Source organism: Oncorhynchus clarkii, chromosome 27, assembly GCF_045791955.1.
Source record: "Oncorhynchus clarkii lewisi isolate Uvic-CL-2024 chromosome 27, UVic_Ocla_1.0, whole genome shotgun sequence".
Classification (NCBI taxonomy): Eukaryota; Metazoa; Chordata; class Actinopteri; order Salmoniformes; family Salmonidae; genus Oncorhynchus; species Oncorhynchus clarkii.
The window spans coordinates 42,129,933-42,148,385 of record NC_092173.1 but is presented as its reverse complement, the minus strand read 5'-3'; the positions used below and the strand labels follow the sequence as shown (position 1 = coordinate 42,148,385).

The 18,453-nt window shown below is 47.0% G+C and overlaps 1 protein-coding gene across 1 annotated transcript in view; it reads left to right on the top strand.

Moving 5' to 3' along the window:
- LOC139386206 (small G protein signaling modulator 2) overlaps nt 1-18,453 on the top strand; it is a 225,032-nt gene that overhangs the window by 85,159 nt on the left and 121,420 nt on the right. The window contains exon 3 of the mRNA XM_071131685.1: nt 17,774-17,942. Coding sequence (XP_070987786.1) covers nt 17,774-17,942 — 169 coding nt within the window. The remainder of the gene's footprint in view (nt 1-17,773; nt 17,943-18,453) is intronic.

Below are 18,453 nucleotides of genomic sequence, written 5' to 3'. Positions count from 1 at the left end.
TTTAAGACCTTTTTTTTAATTAAATGCCACTTGAAATGCAATTGAATACAACATTTTTTTGGTATTAAACCTACTAATCTTCACGTATTTTTTTTCTTCACGTGTCACCAAAATATAAAATAAATGAGTAGGCTTGTGATGCCGTTCACCGTGCTTTACTAAAGAAGTGCAATAGACTACTGAGGTGTTATTCAAACAACGTGTTGAGAAACTAAGCAGGAAGCGTGATTGAAGATGTGTTTATGTGCGCTGCAACCTAATCCAGCGATGTCATGAATTTGACAATTACGGCGAAATGGCTTGTTATATTGTAGTGTTAAAATATGACTCAATACGTTTAGTTCAATAGAGATTCATTTAGCGACTTCGTTATTTTATTTACCTTTATTTAACTAGGCAAGTCAGTTAAGAACAAATTCTTATTTCAATGACGGCCTAGGAACAGTGGGTTAACTGCCTGTTCAGGGGCAGAACGACAGATTTGTACCTTGTCAGCTCGGGGGTTTGAACTTGCAACCTTCCGGTCACTAGTCTAACGCAAACAGTAAATGAAACCCGTTGCTGTCATAACGTCATACCCAATTAGACCGATGCGCTCGCAGAGGGCAAAGCTCTCCGTATCTCAAATCCATATCAATATCTCGGTTGTAAAATACACAGCTGAGAAAATCCTCCTGTAGAAAGCTGAGAACATCCCCTTCTTCAACTGTTCAACCGTGACAACAACTTTTATACAGGATAGCTGTTTTTTTCTGTGTTCTTAACGCTAGAATCAGATCACATTTAGTTTCTACCGGAGCACAGTGGGCTCATTATCACTGCAGCAGGGCAACAAGGGAAACAGGCACATGGGCAGGGCAGACACTTTTTTAATTACAAGTTGAATGATGCACATTACTGTTTGACCAAATCATTAAATGTCTAAATAGTTAACTAGCTATCTAACGAGTGCGCTAACTAGCCAATCTACAAGCAATGTTTCGAATTGGCTATCTAGTTTGCAGCCTACTGTACCTCACTCGCTGTGCTCTCTCATCTGGCCACCGACGACCTGCAGTGGCACACGCACATCACGCGCACACACAGTATCATAGGCTGAGCATCTTGAAAATGCGCCTGGTAGGAGTAGTCTATAATGATTTTTATTCTGATTTTGTCGGGGAAGCAATAATTATCAGCTGCACAACATAGCAGAAATATTGTAATCATCACCGGTCGAAAACTGAATTTTAAGATTATTTTTTTGGGGGGGGTCTATCATTTAGATAATGAATTTAAGAATTTTTAAGGACACCCTGTTTATTGTGTGTCAGTCATAAATCCTGGTCCTATAATATGTGTGAACAGCAGCCCGGTGTATAAGTCTTGTTCAGGGAACTGTCTTGGGGAACGTTATCAGGCCTGGCACACGACACGCTGAGCTCTCAATGGAAACCACTTAGATGATTCATCTGCTCCACACACACACACACACACACACACACACACACGCACACGCCACGGGCAGACGAACACACACACACACACACACACACACACACTGGTAGACGAACACACACACACACACACACACGGTGCTATTTTCCTAGAAAATATAAGGAGGAATAGATACATTTTGTGTGTTTTGGAATTTGCCATAACAAAATAGTTTGAAGTCAATCTTCATCTTTTAGTTGTTTTGTTTGTTGATGTTGTCTTAACAAACAACCCTTGCATGCAGTGGAGGAACTAGAGTTGTCTACATGGGGTGACCAGGGGGAGGCCAGGGGGTGACCAGGGGTGACCATGGGGAGACCAGAGGGAGGCCAGGGGGTGACCAGGGGGTGACCATGGGGAGACCAGGGGGAGACCAGGGGGAGGCCAGGGGGTGACCAGAGGGAGACCAGAGGGAGGCCAGGGGGTGACCAGGGGGGGGCCAGGGGGTGACCAGGGGGAGACCAGAGGGAGGCCAGGGGGTGACCATGGGGAGACCAGGGGGAGACCAGGGGGAGGCCAGGGGGTGACCAGGGGTGACCATGGGGAGACCAGAGGGAGGCCAGGGGGTGACCAGGGGGAGACCAGGGGGTGACATGGGGAGACCAGCGGGAGGCCAGGGGGTGACCAGGGGGTGACCATGGGGAGACCAGGGGGAGACCAGGGGGAGGCCAGGGGGTGACCAGAGGGAGACCAGGGGGAGGCCAGGGGGTGACCATGGGGAGACCAGGGGGTGACCAGGGGGAGACCAGGGGGTGACCAGGGGTGACCATGGGGAGACCAGAGGGAGGCCAGGGGGTGACCAGGGGGAGACCAGGGGGTGACCAGGGGTGACCATGGGGAGACCAGAGGGAGGCCCGGGGGTGACCAGGGGGTGACCATGGGGAGACCAGGGGGAGACCAGGGGGAGGCCAGGGGGTGACCAGAGGGAGACCAGGGGGAGGCCAGGGGGTGACCATGGGGAGACCAGGGGGAGACCAGGGGGTGACCAGGGGGAGACCAGGGGGTGACCAGGGGTGACCATGGGGAGACCAGAGGGAGGCCAGGGGGTGACCAGGGGGTGACCATGGGGAGACCAGAGGGAGACCAGGGGGAGGCCAGGGGGTGACCATGGGGAGACCAGAGGGAGGCCAGGGGGTGACCAGGGGGAGACCAGGGGGTGACATGGGGAGACCAGAGGGAGGCCAGGGGGTGACCAGGGGGTGACCATGGGGAGACCAGGGGGAGACCAGGGGGAGGCCAGGGGGTGACCAGAGGGAGACCAGGGGGAGGCCAGGGGGTGACCATGGGGAGACCAGGGGGTGACCAGGGGGAGACCAGGGGGTGACCAGGGGTGACCATGGGGAGACCAGGGGGAGACCAGGGGGAGGCCAGGGGGTGACCAGAGGGAGACCAGGGGGAGGCCAGGGGGTGACCATGGGGAGACCAGGGGGAGACCAGGGGGTGACCAGGGGGTGACCAGGGGTGACCATGGGGAGACCAGAGGGAGGCCAGGGGGTGACCAGGGGGTGACCATGGGGAGACCAGGGGGAGACCAGGGGGAGGCCAGGGGGTGACCAGAGGGAGACCAGGGGGAGGCCAGGGGGTGACCATGGGGAGACCAGGGGGAGACCAGGGGGTGACCAGGGGTGACCATGGGGAGACCAGAGGGAGGCCAGGGGGTGACCAGGGGGTGACCATGGGGAGACCAGGGGGAGACCAGGGGGAGGCCAGGGGGTGACCAGAGGGAGACCAGAGGGAGGCCAGGGGGTGACCAGGGGGGGGCCAGGGGGTGACCAGGGGGAGACCAGGGGGGGGCCAGGGGGTGACCAGGGGGAGACCAGAGGGAGGCCAGGGGGTGACCAGGGGGGGGGCAGGGGGAGACCAGAGGGAGGCCAGGGGGTGACCGGGGGGGGGCCAGGGGGTGACCAGGGGGAGACCAGAGGGAGGCCAGGGGGTGACCAGGGGGGGGGCAGGGGGAGACCAGAGGGAGGCCAGGGGGTGACCAGAGGGAGACCAGAGGGAGGCCAGGGGGTGACCAGAGGGGGGCCAGGGGGTGACCAGGGGGTGACCAGGGATGGGGGGCAGGTGGTGACCAGGGGGAGGCCAGGGGGTGACCAGGGGGGGGGCAGGGGGAGCCCAGGGGGAGGCCAGGGGGTGACCAGGGGGAGGCCAGGGGGTGACCAGAGGGAGGCCAGGGGGTGACCAGGGGGGGGGGCAGGGGGAGACCAGGGGGGGGCCAGGGGGTGACCAGGGGGAGACCAGAGGGAGGCCAGGGGGTGACCGGGGGGGGGCCAGGGGGTGACCAGGGGGAGACCAGAGGGAGGCCAGGGGGTGACCAGGGGGGGGGCAGGGGGAGACCAGAGGGAGGCCAGGGGGTGACCAGAGGGAGACCAGAGGGAGGCCAGGGGGTGACCAGAGGGGGGCCAGGGGGTGACCAGGGGGTGACCAGGGATGGGGGGCAGGTGGTGACCAGGGGGAGGCCAGGGGGTGACCAGGGGGGGGCCAGGGGGAGGCCAGGGGGAGGCCAGGGGGTGACCAGGGGGGGACCAGGGGGAGAGAAAATGTGTGTGTAACCCTAACCTGGAATCTAAGGAGCATGAATGAATCCTATGATTGCTGATTAGAGGTAGAAGTGATCATTCACTCAATGTGGCAGATAGTGAGGTCCATAAGGGTTACTACACTATAATTCAATGTGCCAGATAGTGAGGTCCATAAGGGTTACTACACTAGAATTCAATGTGCCAGATAGTGAGGTCCATAAGGGTTACTTCACTAGAATTCAATGTGCCAGATAGTGAGGTCCATAAGGGTTACTACACTAGAATTCAATGTGCCAGATAGTGAGGTCCATAAGGGTTACTTCACTAGAATTCAATGTGCCAGATAGTGAGGTCCATAAGGGTTACTACACTAGAATTCAATGTGCCAGATAGTGAGGTCCATAAGGGTTACTACACTAGAATTCAATGTGCCAGATAGTGAGGTCCATAAGGGTTACTTCACTACAATTCAATGTGCCAGATAGTGAGGTCCATAAGGGTTACTACACTAGAACTCAATGTGCCAGATAGTGAGGTACATAAGGGTTACTACACTAAAATTCAATGTGCCAGATAGTGAGGTCCATAAGGGTTACTACACTAAAATTCAATGTGCCAGATAGTGAGGTCCATAAGGGTTACTACACTAGAACTCAATGTGCCAGATAGTGAGGTCCATAAGGGTTACTACACTAGAACTCAATGTGCCAGATAGTGAGGTCCATAAGGGTTACTACACTAGAACTCAATGTGCCAGATAGTGAGGTCCATAAGGGTTACTACACTAGAACTCAATGTGCCAGATAGTGAGGTCCATAAGGGTTACTACACTAGAACTCAATGTGCCAGATAGTGAGGTCCATAAGGGTTACTACACTACAGTTCTTTAACATACTATGAATAGTCTCTACCTTGGAACTGCAGCTCAATTTCTCTTCCTCTCCCCCCCCCCCCTCTCTCTCTCTCTCTCTCTCTTTCTACCTCTCTCTTTCTCTCTCTCTATCTCTTCCTACCTCACTCTTTCTCTCTCTCTCTCTCTTTCTCTCTCTCTCTCTTTCTCTCTCTCTCTCTTTCTCTCTCTCTCTCTCTCTCTCTCTCTCTCACTCTCTCTCTTTCTTTCTACCTCTCTCTCTCTGTCTACCTCTCTCTCTCTCTCTCACTCACTCACTCACTCACTCACACTGTACTGTACTCACATACTGGAGAGACTTAATATATAATCTGGGTCTATAAGTGTTAAAAAATAGCATTTGTGTGTTACATAAATTGCATAGTTTATTTACAACAAAAAAAAGTAATTTACAAAAAAACACACTGCAATTTGACATACCAGGTATCAACCAGAAATGGACTTTAAAAATCATTTTGGTGCCCATCAATATTACAAACTTACAGAATCATATTTATGCTCATATATATTATGTTAACTAATAGCAAAGAAAAGTTTTGTAATTGGCCTAATCAAGACCCAATTAAGTCTGTGTGACATGATACCCTTTGGATTTATCATTATAGAATGTCAGTGTAGCTAGCTAGTAGCTAGTACACAGTGCAGGTTTTAATCATGAGCAGAGGGACTGCCTAAGTGCCAAATTATCCCTGGTAGATTTAAAAACAGCATTATTCTGCGGTTCTGGTGAGAACTGGCTAAATGTTTCACAGACTCGTTCATGTTGAGGGGAGCGTGCCGTCCTTGACTCAACACTGAGAAGGGTTCCCGAGGTGACTTAACCTGTCTTCAACCATTGTTGTCCTAAGGTGAGTTTTAATCCGTTTTTAGAGCTGAGAAGCTTCTCTCGCAAGAAGCACTGCTGACTGATGTAACAGAAACCTTACAGAGTCGAAATAGCTCATGGAAGATCTCTCTATGAGGTTCTAGAAACACAACAAAGTCAAGGAGAGTAGACGACGGTCTGTCTGTTTGATGAACCTCGTGTTTGAGGTCCTCTAAATCTGACTCAAAGGTCTGAGCGAAGGCAAACAAGAGGCCCCTCATTCAAGAATGTTGTCCTCTTTGGGTTGAGAGACTGGACCCCTTGCATTATCTCGCAATTCTTCTTTGAAAAACGCCTCCGCGGCTCAGCGGTGAGACTGTCGAGCACCTGCTAAAAGACAGCTCTTTGGAAACTCTCACCATCACTTTGGTCACTATTTCTCTGTCCCTACAGTGCTCATCATCAATGAGTTGGGAAATCTTAAGCTTGTGTCGTTTACACACTGTTTGTACACTTATTTCACAGAGCTCTGCAATCTCTTCAACCTCCTTTCCACAGTTCTCCATAGTAACCCTCACTTCTGTAGTCCTGTAATGTGTCTGTAAGGGCATCTACTAGATCCACAGCCATTGCTGGGTCAAGAGAGCTTGATTGGAGCATGTCAGAAAGACATTTGGCATCACCAAGTACTTTACAAAAGGTAACCCTAAAAGCCCTATGAAATGTAAATCTATCTGAGAAAGAAGGCCGCTTGCCTCCACTGATCTATCACCAATATTCACTAAGTGTGATGTCCTGTAGCACTCTCAGAACTGCTGGAAGCCTGTCCCTCAGATTACGGCATGTCATGTATCTGCATGCCAGCCTTCCATCCGTAAGTCTCCGTAGTTCCCCGGGCTGCTGCTGCGGATTCAGCTCTTTCTGAACCGCAAGCCACTTGAGACGAACGTACGAGCCAGATACAAAGTTAGAAAGCTTCTGCAGGAGAGCAGAAAAAGTGAACTGCCTCCGGCACTGATTTTACAGCATCGGCAAGAACCAAATTCAAACCCTGTGCATTATAGTGCACATAAAATACACCGTCATAGCCTTGCCCAACCAAGAATATTCCTGTAGTCCAGATCATGTTTTTCAAGGAATTTCAATGATCATTTGTGTGAGACCTGCTGCATCTAAGCTTTCAGCTGTCTGAAAGTGTAAAAAGCTTTTTGTGGATGTCCCAGGTTGTAACAGTACCTTAGTACTCAGTACGGTACAACTAAAGACAGTTGTTATTCTTTCTTTAAATATTTGGTTTTCATCTGCAATAACACTAAAAAACATCACTTTCTTTTACTTCCCTTATTATTTGACGTTGTAACATCTCAGCTCAGCCCTCAACAACTCCGTTCTGGATTTGGTGGCTTGTGTACTTAGCATTGCCACATGCATTCATCCTTTTCATTATGAGAAGGTCATGCTTTGCTATTTCTTCTAAGATTGTCAAAAAAATGACCCTTGTTGTGACAGTCACCAGACTCTCGATGACCTCTCTGCTCATCAGACTCTCATGACCTCTCTGCTCATCAGACTCTCGATGACCTCTCTGCTCATCAGACTCTCGATGACCTCTCTGCTCATCAGACTCTCGATGACCTCTCTGCTTTTCTAGTTACAAAAACCTGACTGTGATGTGAAGGCAGATTCAGGTTTATTGGGCAGAGAAAAATACCTACAGGCGAAACAATAAGTCGAATCTTGACTTACAGAATATTCAAGCCATGAATTGACCTTATACAAGGAGCTGTTGAAAGCCTTTTTTCCTAGTACCATGCTGAGTTATGGGAAACGTTTTCAAACAGGGCTGTACGGGATCTGGATCTTGTAATGTCTGAAAATACATGTTACATAATGGGTCATATCTCTATGGAAATGTTAAGGGATCCACAAGATTAGATACTAACAGCTGTTAACTGAAATGTGTAGTTTAAAGTATAGTCCTGGCCTACCATTGGGTGTAGTGTAAAGTATAGTCCTGGCCTACCATTGGGTGTGGTGTAAAGTATAGTCCTGGCCTACCATTGGGTCCTTCTGGAACTGCATATCTGGTGCTTGATGGAGTTGGGAGGGGCCTGATGACATCACCTGGCAGCTCTGGCTCACTGTCCTGCTCAGAGCCAGAGGTCTCTGTGTCATCCCTTGATACAGTGGGGAGGGGCTCGATGACATCACTTGGCAGCTCTGGCTCACTGTCTCGCTCAGAGCCAGAGGTATCTGTGTCAACCCTTGAGTTATTAAAGTGACTATGCATAGATAATAACAGAGAGTAGCAGTCGTGTAAAAGAGGGCAATGCAAATAGTCTGGGTAGCCATTTGATTAGATGTTCTGGAGTCTTATGGCTTGGGGGTAGAAGCTGTTTAGAAGCCTCTTGGACCTAGACTTGGCGCTCCGGTACCGCTTGCCATGTGGTAGAGAGAGAACAATCTATGACTAGGGTGGCTGGAGTTTTTGGCCATGTTTAGGGCCTTCCTCTGATACCGCCTAGTATAGAGGTCCTGGATGGCAGGAAGCTTAGCCCCAGTGATGTACTGGGCCGTACGCATTACCCTCTGTAGTGCCTTGCGGTCGGAGGCCGAGCAGTTGCCATACCAGGCAGTGATGCACCCTATCAGGATGCTCTCGATGGTGCAGCTGATTCTTTTCAGGATCTGAGGACCCATGCCAAATCTTTTCAGTTTCCTGAAGGGAAATATATTTTGTCGTGCCCTCTTCACGACTGTCTTTGTGTGCTTGGACCATGTTAGTTTTTTGGCGATGTGGACGCCAAGGAACTTGAAGCTATCAACCTGCTCCACTACAGCCCCGTCGATGAGAATGGGGGTGTGCTTGGTCCTCCTTTTCCTGTATTCCACAATCATCTAATTTGTCTTGATCACATTGAGGGAGAGGTTGTTGTCCCTGCACCACACGGTCAGGTCTCTGACCTCCTCCCTATAGGCTGTCTCGTCATTGTCGGTGATCAGGCCTACTACTGTTGTGTCATCGGCAAACTTAATTATAGTGTTGGAGTCGTGCCTGGCCGTGCAGTCATGAGTGAACAGGGAGTACAGGAGGGGACTGAGCACGCACCCCTGAGGGGCTCCGTGTTGAGGATCAGCGTGTTGTTACCTACCCTTACCACCTGGGGGCGGCCTGTCAGGAAGTCCAGGATCCAGTTGCAGAGGGAGGTGTTTAATCCCAGAGTCTTTAACTTATTGATGAGCTTTGAGGGCACTATGGTGCTGAACGCTGAGCTGTTGTCAATGAACAGCATTTTCACATAGGTGTTCCTTTTGTCCAGGTGGGAAAGGGCAGTGTGGAGTGCGATTTAGGTTGCGTCATCTGTGGATCTGTTGGGGCGGTATGCAAATTGGAGTGGTTCTAGGGTTTCTGGGATAATAGTGTTGATGTGAGTCATGACCAGCCTTTCAACTTACTTCATGGATACAGACGTGAGTGCTACAGGTTGGTATTCATTTAGGCAGGTTATGTTAGTGTTCTTGGGCACAGGGACTATGGTGGTCTGCTTGAAACATGTTGGTATTACAGACTCAGACAGGGAGAGTTTGAAAATGTCAGTGAAGACACTTGACAGTTGGTCAGCGCATGCTCGAATTACGCTTCCTGGTAATCCGTTTGGCCCCACGGCCTTGAGAATTTTGACCTATTTTAAAGGTCTTACTCACATCAGCTGTGGAGAGCGTGATTACACAGTCGTCCGGAACAGCTGGTGCTCTCATGCGTGTTTCAGTGTAACTTGCCTCGAAGCGAGCATAGGGTGTAGTTATCACCATTGGTGTAAAGAATTTAAGTAAAAATACTTTAAAGTACTACTTAAGTAGTTTTTTGGGGTATCTGTACTTTAATTTACTATTTATATTTTTCTACTTTAACTTTTAAAATTTTAAATTGAACCTTTATTTACTTCACTGCATTCCTAAAGAAAATAATGTACTTTTTGCTCTGTACATTTTCCCTGGCATACAAAAGAACTTCTAACATTCCGATTGCTTAGAAGAGCAGGAAATGAGTTCAATTCACACACTAAACAGAGAACATCCCTGGTTATACTTACTGCCTCTGGTCTGGCAGGCTCACTAAACAGAGAACATCCCTGGTCATACTTACTGCCTCTGATCTGGAGGACTCACTAAACAGAGAACATCCCTGGTCATCCCTACTGCCTCTGATCTGGAGGACTCACTAAACAGAGAACATCCCTGGTCATCCGTACTGCCTCTGATCTGGCAGACTCACTAAACACACATGCTTCGTTTGTGAATTATTTGTGTTGGCGTGTATCCCTGGTCTTGTTTGCTTTATGTAAGGAATATGAAATTATTTATACTTTAACTTTTACTTTTGATACTTAAGTATATTTAAAACCAAATACTTTTAGACTTTTACTCAAGTAATATTTTACTCGGTGACTCACTTCTATTTGAGTCATTTTCTATTAAAGGTATCATGACTTATTAAAATATGACAATTGGGTACTTTTTCCACCACTGGTTATCACAATATAATCACTATATATGGAAAGGGGTGACATTTGGGGAACAGTCCAAGTCTTCAACACATCTGTCAAACAGCAGCAAGGGCATGAATCACAAAGATTACCATTTCTCTTTTCCTTCTCTTGTGTAAATGCCCTCTGTTTCCTGTGGTAGGGCTGGTCTGTAGTGTAAATGCCCTCTGTTTTACTGTGGTAGTAGGGCTGGTCTGTAGTGTAAATACCCTCTCTGTTTACTGTGGTAGTAGGGCTGGTCTGTAGTGTAAATACCCTCTGTTTACTGTGGTAGGGCTGGTCTGTAGTGTAAATACCCTCTCTGTCTACTGTGGTAGTGCTGGTCTGTAGTGTAAATACCCTCTCTGTCTACTGTGGTAGGGCTGGTCTGTAGTGTAAATGCCCTCTCTGTCTACTGTGGTAGTAGGGAGGGACATGTGTTTCAGCCAGCTAGGGAGAGACATGTGTTTCAGCCAGCTAGGGAGAGACATGTGTTTCAGCCAGCTAGGGAGAGACATGTGTTTCAGCCAGCTAGGGAGAGACATGTGTTTCAGCCAGCTAGGGAGAGACATGTGTTTCAGCCAGCTAGGGAGAGACATGTGTTTCAGCCAGCTAGGGAGGGACATGTGTTTCAGCCGGGCTAGGGAGGGGCGTGTGTTTCAGCCAGCTAGGGAGAGACATGTGTTTCAGCCGGCTAGGGAGAGACGTGTGTTTCAGCCAGCTAGGGAGAGACATGTGTTTCAGCCGGCTAGGGAGGGACATGTGTTTCAGCCAGCTAGGGAGGGATGTGTGTTTCAGCCAGCTAAGGAGGGACATGTGTTTCAGCCAGCTAGGGAGGGACATGTGTTTCAGCCAGCTAGGGAGAGACATGTGTTTCAGCCAGCTAGGGAGGGATGTGTGTTTCAGCCAGCTAGGGAGGGATGTGTGTTTCAGCCAGCTAGGGAGGGATGTGTGTTTCAGCCAGCTAGGGAGAGACATGTATTTCAGCCGGGCTAGGTAGAGACATGTGTTTCAGCCAGCTAGGTAGAGGCATGTGTTTCAGCCAGCTTTTGGAGGGACATGTTTTCCACTTTTATTTTGATTTTGTTATGTTAGCGAGGCTGAAAGGCAAGTGGTAAGCTGCTGCTAATGGATGGGTTATGACAGTCCCTGTAAAGGGACTGTTGTTTCCCTTTATAGAGATGAACAGACAACATGGCGTCTAGAAGACCTTTAGGGGCCCATCGGGGCCGTAAAATGTAATTCCGACGTTCTCTTCTTCAACTTCCCCTCTTCAATATTTACAAGTATTAAAGGCGCAAAACACACACACACACTGGTACACGCCCACATACACACTGGTGCACGCCCACATACACACGGGTACACGCCCACACACACACTGGTACACGCCCACACACACTGGTACACGCCCACACACACACTGGTACACGCCCACACACACACTGGTACACGCCCACACACACACACTGGTACACGCCCACATACACAGTGGTACACGCCCACATACACACTGGTCCACGCCCACACACACACACACTGGTACACGCCCACACACACACTGGTACACGCCCACATACACACTGGTGCACGCCCACACACACACTGGTACACGGCCACACACACACACTTGGTACATGCATGCACACGCCCACACACACACTGGTACATGCCCACACACACACTGGTACACGCCCACACACACACTGGTACACGCCCACACACACATTGGTACACGCATGCACACGCCCACACACACACACTGGTAGGCACACATACACACACATACTTAAGTTCATCCCTACATTCCCCTGGGCGGGCCCTGGGGGTGGAAGGGAGAGGGATTGGTGTGTGCGTGCTTGATCTTGAAGGGAGAGATTGGTGCATTGGGGATAGATTTTCAGTAATTAATTAACTCCCATCAACCGGTGGATATAATACGATATAGGCTCAGACCTAAATAGCACTCTATTTCATATTTAGTGCACTACTTTTGACCAGGGTCCATTTTCAAAAGTCGCACACTATACGGGGAATAGGGTTCCATTTGGGACGCAGATATAATAAGATATAAGATGCAGAGTTCTGCAGTGTATTAAAACAGGATATTAAATAACAGGGTATTAAATAACAGGGTATTAAAACAGGATATTAAATAACAGGGTATTAAATAACAGGGTATTAAATAACAGGGTATTAAATAACAGGGTATTAAATAACAGTTTATTAAAACAGGATATTAAATAACAGGGTATTAAATAACAGGGTATAAAAACAGGATATTAAATAACAGGGTATTAAATAACAGTTTATTAAATAACAGGGTATTAAATAACAGGGTATTAAATAACAGTTTATTAAATAACAGGGTATTAAATAACATGACATTAAAGAACAGTATATTAAAGAACAGTGTATTAAGGAACAGGATATTAAAGAAAAAGATATTACATAACAGTCTATTAAAGAAGTGGACATTAGATAACTGTCACTGCTTCTAGGAGTAGTGGGTGGAGGAGTCAGGCGCAGAGAGCAGGGTAGTTCAAAACGTGGATCTTTATTCCAAGAATTCCCTCTCGTAATTGAGGGAAACATGGTCTATTGAGAAATTCTCAAGGTGGGGGTTTTATTCGCACAAGGGCGTATAAATACCCAGTCCAACAAACAGGTCGAAACTGTCCGGAAAAACGGTATCCACAATAATCCACACACCATGAACAGAAAAACAAGCCCGCACAAAAGCAGACGGGCTTACCGGGTTTAAATAGCCCAAAACAAAACCCAAACAACAAACAGGTGAAACTAATCAGACAAAACTAACTGAAACAGAAAAGGGGATTAACTAGGCAAATGTAATTAACTAGGAAGTCGGGGCACCAAGGAAAAAAATCAGATTACAAAGTTATAATTTTAATATCTGATCAATTAGTCTTCTTAATTAATTATTTATTTACTTTACCTCACGTTAGTCTCATTCCAAACGTCGTAAATTGTTGGTTATCTGCACGAAGCCAGTCTTCACTATGACTCATCCATACATCAATTGTCGTAAAATCATTTATTTACTAACTAAGTAATTCACAGAAATGCATAAACAAACAGTAGATAGCGGAGTTTCCCTAGTGGGATAAACCGGCATCGCGGCTTGGTGTACAAAAGGGAAGTGGGGGTCGACTGAGATAAGACAACACATAGTTGATAATTATAACAATTGAAATGCTAATCCTTTACACATGAACGCTCACTCATTCACAAAAAATTGCAATCAATATATATATTTACGCTCAGTGTGTCGTCGGGGTCTCTGTTGAAAAGATTGTTTCTGTTGGAGAGTCTGTCCGTCCTCGCTCTCTCTCTTAGAATGGATAGTTCAGAGTGACATTCATTCATGTCGTTATAGAATAGATGTTTCGGCGGTTGTCGGTCTTCACATTCAATGATACCGAATTCCTAGCTGCAGACTAGTAATTCATATCAAAGACTTGTTCTTATTCTGTCGGTAGCGATAGTCTAAGAGTTTAACCACGTGGGATGGTTAAAAGATTCAGCAGTCTGGTCTCAAACCTTGGCCCTCTCGTTATCGAAGTAAGCTGGTCTGCAACCTTTGTCCTCTCGTAATTGAGGGAAACATGGTCTGTTGAGAAATTCTCAAGGTGGGGGTTTTATTCGGAATTGTAGAAAAAGCTGTCTCATGACTGTGCTAACTGTGCTCATAGGCGGTCCTCTGATTTAGTTAAACTCAAAAGGGAATTGGAGTTTCCTTCATTAAACAGTCCAAAATCACATTACACAATTTTACAAACAGTATCATCCTCACTCATTCAACTTATACAACAATTAGATGTAAACCTCATATCTGAGGCTATTATATAAACAGCGTTATGGTAATGTGGCCATATTGCCTCCCATGAGTTTCACAAAATTGTACCAAACGGACCAGTTCGTAGCTGGATTCTTCACCGATCTTTTATACCGTCTCCAGAACATAAATGTTGTTCGGACCTCTAGTTCTGTGAGGTGGAAGAAATTCCTTTGTTCTCTTCTATGAAAACTCTACTCTCTCTCTCTATACTGTGGCCATGAGGAGATAATCTCCTCCAGGAATTTACGACCTATCTCTGACCACAGCAGCCTGGGTGTAGGAGACAGGGAGAGGGGGATGGGGCTTGCTGTATCCAAAGAGGGCAATGTCATGACAATATTAAAGAGCAGGATATTAAAGAACAGTGTATTAAAAAACAGAATATTTGTCACGCCCTGACCACAAAGAGCTGTTTATTCTCTATGTTGGTTAGGTCGGGGTGTGATTATGGGTGGATTATCTAGGTGAATTGTATGTCTATGTTGGCCTGGTGTGGTTCCCAATCAGAGGCAGCTGTTTATCGTTGTCTCTGATTGAGGATCATATTTAGGTAGCCTTTTCCCCTGTCACGTTCTGACCTTAGTTCCTTTGTTTTGTCTTTCTTTTAGTATGGTCAGGGCGTTAGTTGGGGTGGGCAGTCTATGTTCTTTTTTCTATAATTTGGGATTTCTGTGTTTGGCCTGGTATGGTTCTCAATCAGAGGCAGCTGTCAATCGTTGTCCCTGATTGAGAACCATACTTAGGTAGCCTGGTTTCACCTTTGAGTTGTGGGTGATTATTTTCTGTTCTGTGTTTTGCTTCACCGTTCAGGACTGTTCGTTTTTGTCGTTTTATTGTTTTTGTTCATTTGTTCAGTATTCATATTAAATACAATATGGACACCTACCATGCTGCGCATTGGCCTGCCATGTCTTACTCCTCGTCTGAGGAGGACGAAGACAAGCGTTACATCCCCATTGTGCTTGGTGGGATCTTGTCTAGGTATAGTTGCCCGCGAGCACTACTCTGAGCTTCACGTTTCCTTTGTTCGCTTTATTGTTTTTGTTTTTTGAGTTTTCTCTTCCTAATAAAAGGGATGGAAACATACCACGCTGCATCTTGGTCCAAGAACAGGATATTAAAGAACAGGATATTAAGGAACAGGATATTAAAGGACAGGATATTTAAGAACAGGATATTAAAGAACAGGATATTAAAGGACAGGATATTAAAGAACAGGATATTAAAGGACAGGATATTAAAGGACAATGTTTTAAGGAACAGGATATTAAAGGACAATGTTTTAAGAAGCAGGATATAAAGAAACAGGATGTTAAATAACCGTTTTTTAAGAACAGTGTATTAAAGAACAGGATATTAACGAACAGGATATTAAGGAACAGGATATTAAAGAACAGGATATTAAGTAACAGGATATTAAAGAACATGATATTAAGTAACAGGATATTAAGGAACAGGATGTTAAGAAACAGGATATTAAGTAACAGGATATTAAGGAACTGGATTTTCAGGAGCAGGATATTAAATAACAGGATGTTAAAACTTCTTATGGCTGGGGGCAGTATTGAGTAGCGTGGATGAATAAGGTGTCCAGAGTAAACTGCCTGCTTCTCAGGCACAGTTGCTAATATATGCATATTATTAGTAGATTTGGATAGAAAACACTTTAGAAAGTTTCTAAAACTGTTTGAATGATGTCTGTGAGTATAACAGAACTTATAGGCAGACAAAAACCTGACAAAAAAATCCAACCCGGAAGTGGAAAATCTGAGGTTTGTAGTTTTTGGTTTACTGGGCTAAAAGGGCGTACAAAAACGAGGTATTTGAACATATATGATGGACTTTATCGAACAAATCAAACATTTATTACTGGGATTCCTGGGAGTGCATTTTGACGAAGATCATCAAAGGTAAGTTAATTAATATTTATAATGTTATTTCTGACTTCTGTTGACTCTACAACATGGTGGATATGTGTATGGCTTGATTTGTTGTCGGTAACGCTTTTTTGAAATCTGACACAGCGGTTGCATTAAGGAGAAGTGTATCTATAATTCCATGCATAATAGTTGTATCTTTGATCAATGTTTGGTGTGCTTTCGTCGTAAAGCCTTTTTGAAATCGGACACTGTGGTGGGATTAACAACGAGTTTATCTTTAAAATGGTGTCAAATACTTCTATTTTTGAGGAATTTTAATTATGAGATTTCTGTTGTTTTGAATTTGGCGCCCTGCACTTTCACTGGCTGTTGTCATGTCGATCCTGTTAACGGGATTCAAGCCATAAGAAGTTTTTAACAACAGGATATTTAGTAACAGGATATTAAATAACAGTGCATTCAAGAAGAGTGTTTTTATCTGGGATTTCCGTTCTACTTCCTCTGTCTCCCTCCACCTCTCTTCCTCCACCTTTCCTCCACCTTTCTGTCTTCACTCTCTCCTGTTTCATCTTTCTCCCTCTTTCGTTCCTCTCTCCCTCTTCCTCTTCCCTTTCTCTTTCTCCCTTTTGCCATCTCTCCTCTTTCACCCTCATCCTATTTGCTGCTCTCCATCCATCTCTCTCTTTCCCTCTCTCACCCTCATCCTATTTGCTGCTCTCCATCCATCTCTCTCTTTCCCTCTCTCACCTCATCCTATTTGCTGCTCTCCCCTCCCCTCTCTCTTTCCCTCTCTCACCCTCATCCTATTTGCTGCTCTCCATCCATCTCTCTCTTTCCCTCTCTTACCTCATCCTCTTTGCTGCTCTCCCCTCCCCTCTCTCTTCCCTCTCTCACCCTCATCCTCTTTGCTGCTCTCCCCTCTCTCTTTCCCTCTCTCACCCTCATCCTCTTTGCTGCTCTCCCCTCCCCTCTCTCTTTCCCTCTCTCACCCTCATCCTATTTGCTGCTCTCCATCCATCTCTCTCTTTCCCTCTCTCACCTCATCCTATTTGCTGCTCTCCCCTCCCCTCTCTCTTCCCTCTCTCACACTCATCCTATTTGCTGCTCTCCATCCATCTCTCTATTTCCCTCTCTCACCTCATCCTCTTTGCTGCTCTCCCCTCCCCTCTCTCTTTCCCTCTCTCACCCTCATCCTCTTTGCTGCTCTCCCCTCCCCTCTCTCTTTCCCTCTCTCACCCTCATCCTCTTTGCTGTTCTCCCCTCCCATCTCTCTTTCCCTCTCTCACCCTCATCCTCTTTGCTGCTCTCCCCTCTCTCTTTTCCTCTCTCACCCTCATCCTCTTTGCTGCTCTCCCCTCTCTCTTTCCCTCTCTCACCCTCATCCTCTTTGCTGCTCTCCCCTCCCCTCTCTCTTTCCCTCTCTCACCCTCATCCTCTTTGCTGCTCTCCCCTCCCCTCTCTCTTTCCCTCTCTCACCCTCATCCTCTTTGCTGTTCTCCCCTCCCCTCTCTCTTTCCCTCTCTCACCCTCATCCTCTTTGCTGCTCTCTCCTCCCCTCTCTCTTTCCCTCTATCACCCTCATCCTCTTTGCTGCTCTCCCCTCCCCTCTCCCCTCCCCTCTCTCTCCTTTTCCCCCGTCACCTCATCCTCTGCTGGGGAGAATAAGATGATATGCGAAAGACACATTTCTGTTGCTTGTTGTAGTAAATGGACAATAAAGTCATCTTCCCTCCCCTCTCTCTCTTTCTCTCTCTATCCTCTCTCCCTCTCTCCCTCTCCCTCTCTCCTCCAGGCACCATCGAGGCGTGTCTGAGCCACCTGTTGAAGAGGCGAGCGGCGGGCTTCCTGCGTAGCGACAAGATCGCAGCCCTTTTCACCAAGATCGGCAAGGTCAACGCCACGGCGGGAGAGGTGTGTCAGAAGGTCCAGGAGCAGCTCACACAGCAGGCAGAGGTCACCAGGTACCGATTGACCTACTCTATGACCTTTGAACTTTTACCCCTTACACCTGACCCCATAGCACTACCTGTAAAACCACAACCGGAGAAATACAGGAAAAATATGGGAATTCAGTGATGCGGTATTATGTAGCTATACATATATGGTCTCATGTTTTACTTCCCTATTTACACACCTTCACTGACAGTGTAGCATGGTAAAATCACACAGTGTAGCACGGTAAAACCACACAGTGAAGAGACAGTGTAGCATGGTAAAACCACACAGTGAAGAGACAGTGTAGCATGGTAAAACCACACAGTGTAGCATGGTAAAACCACACAGTGTAGCATGGTAAAACCACACAGTGAAGAGACAGTGTAGCATGGTAAAACCACACAGTGTAGAGACAGTGTAGCATGGTAAAACCACACAGTGAAGAGACAGTGTAGCATGATAAAACCACACAGTGAAGAGACAGTGTAGCATGGTAAAACCACACAGTGTAGAGACAGTGTAGCATGGTAAAACCAC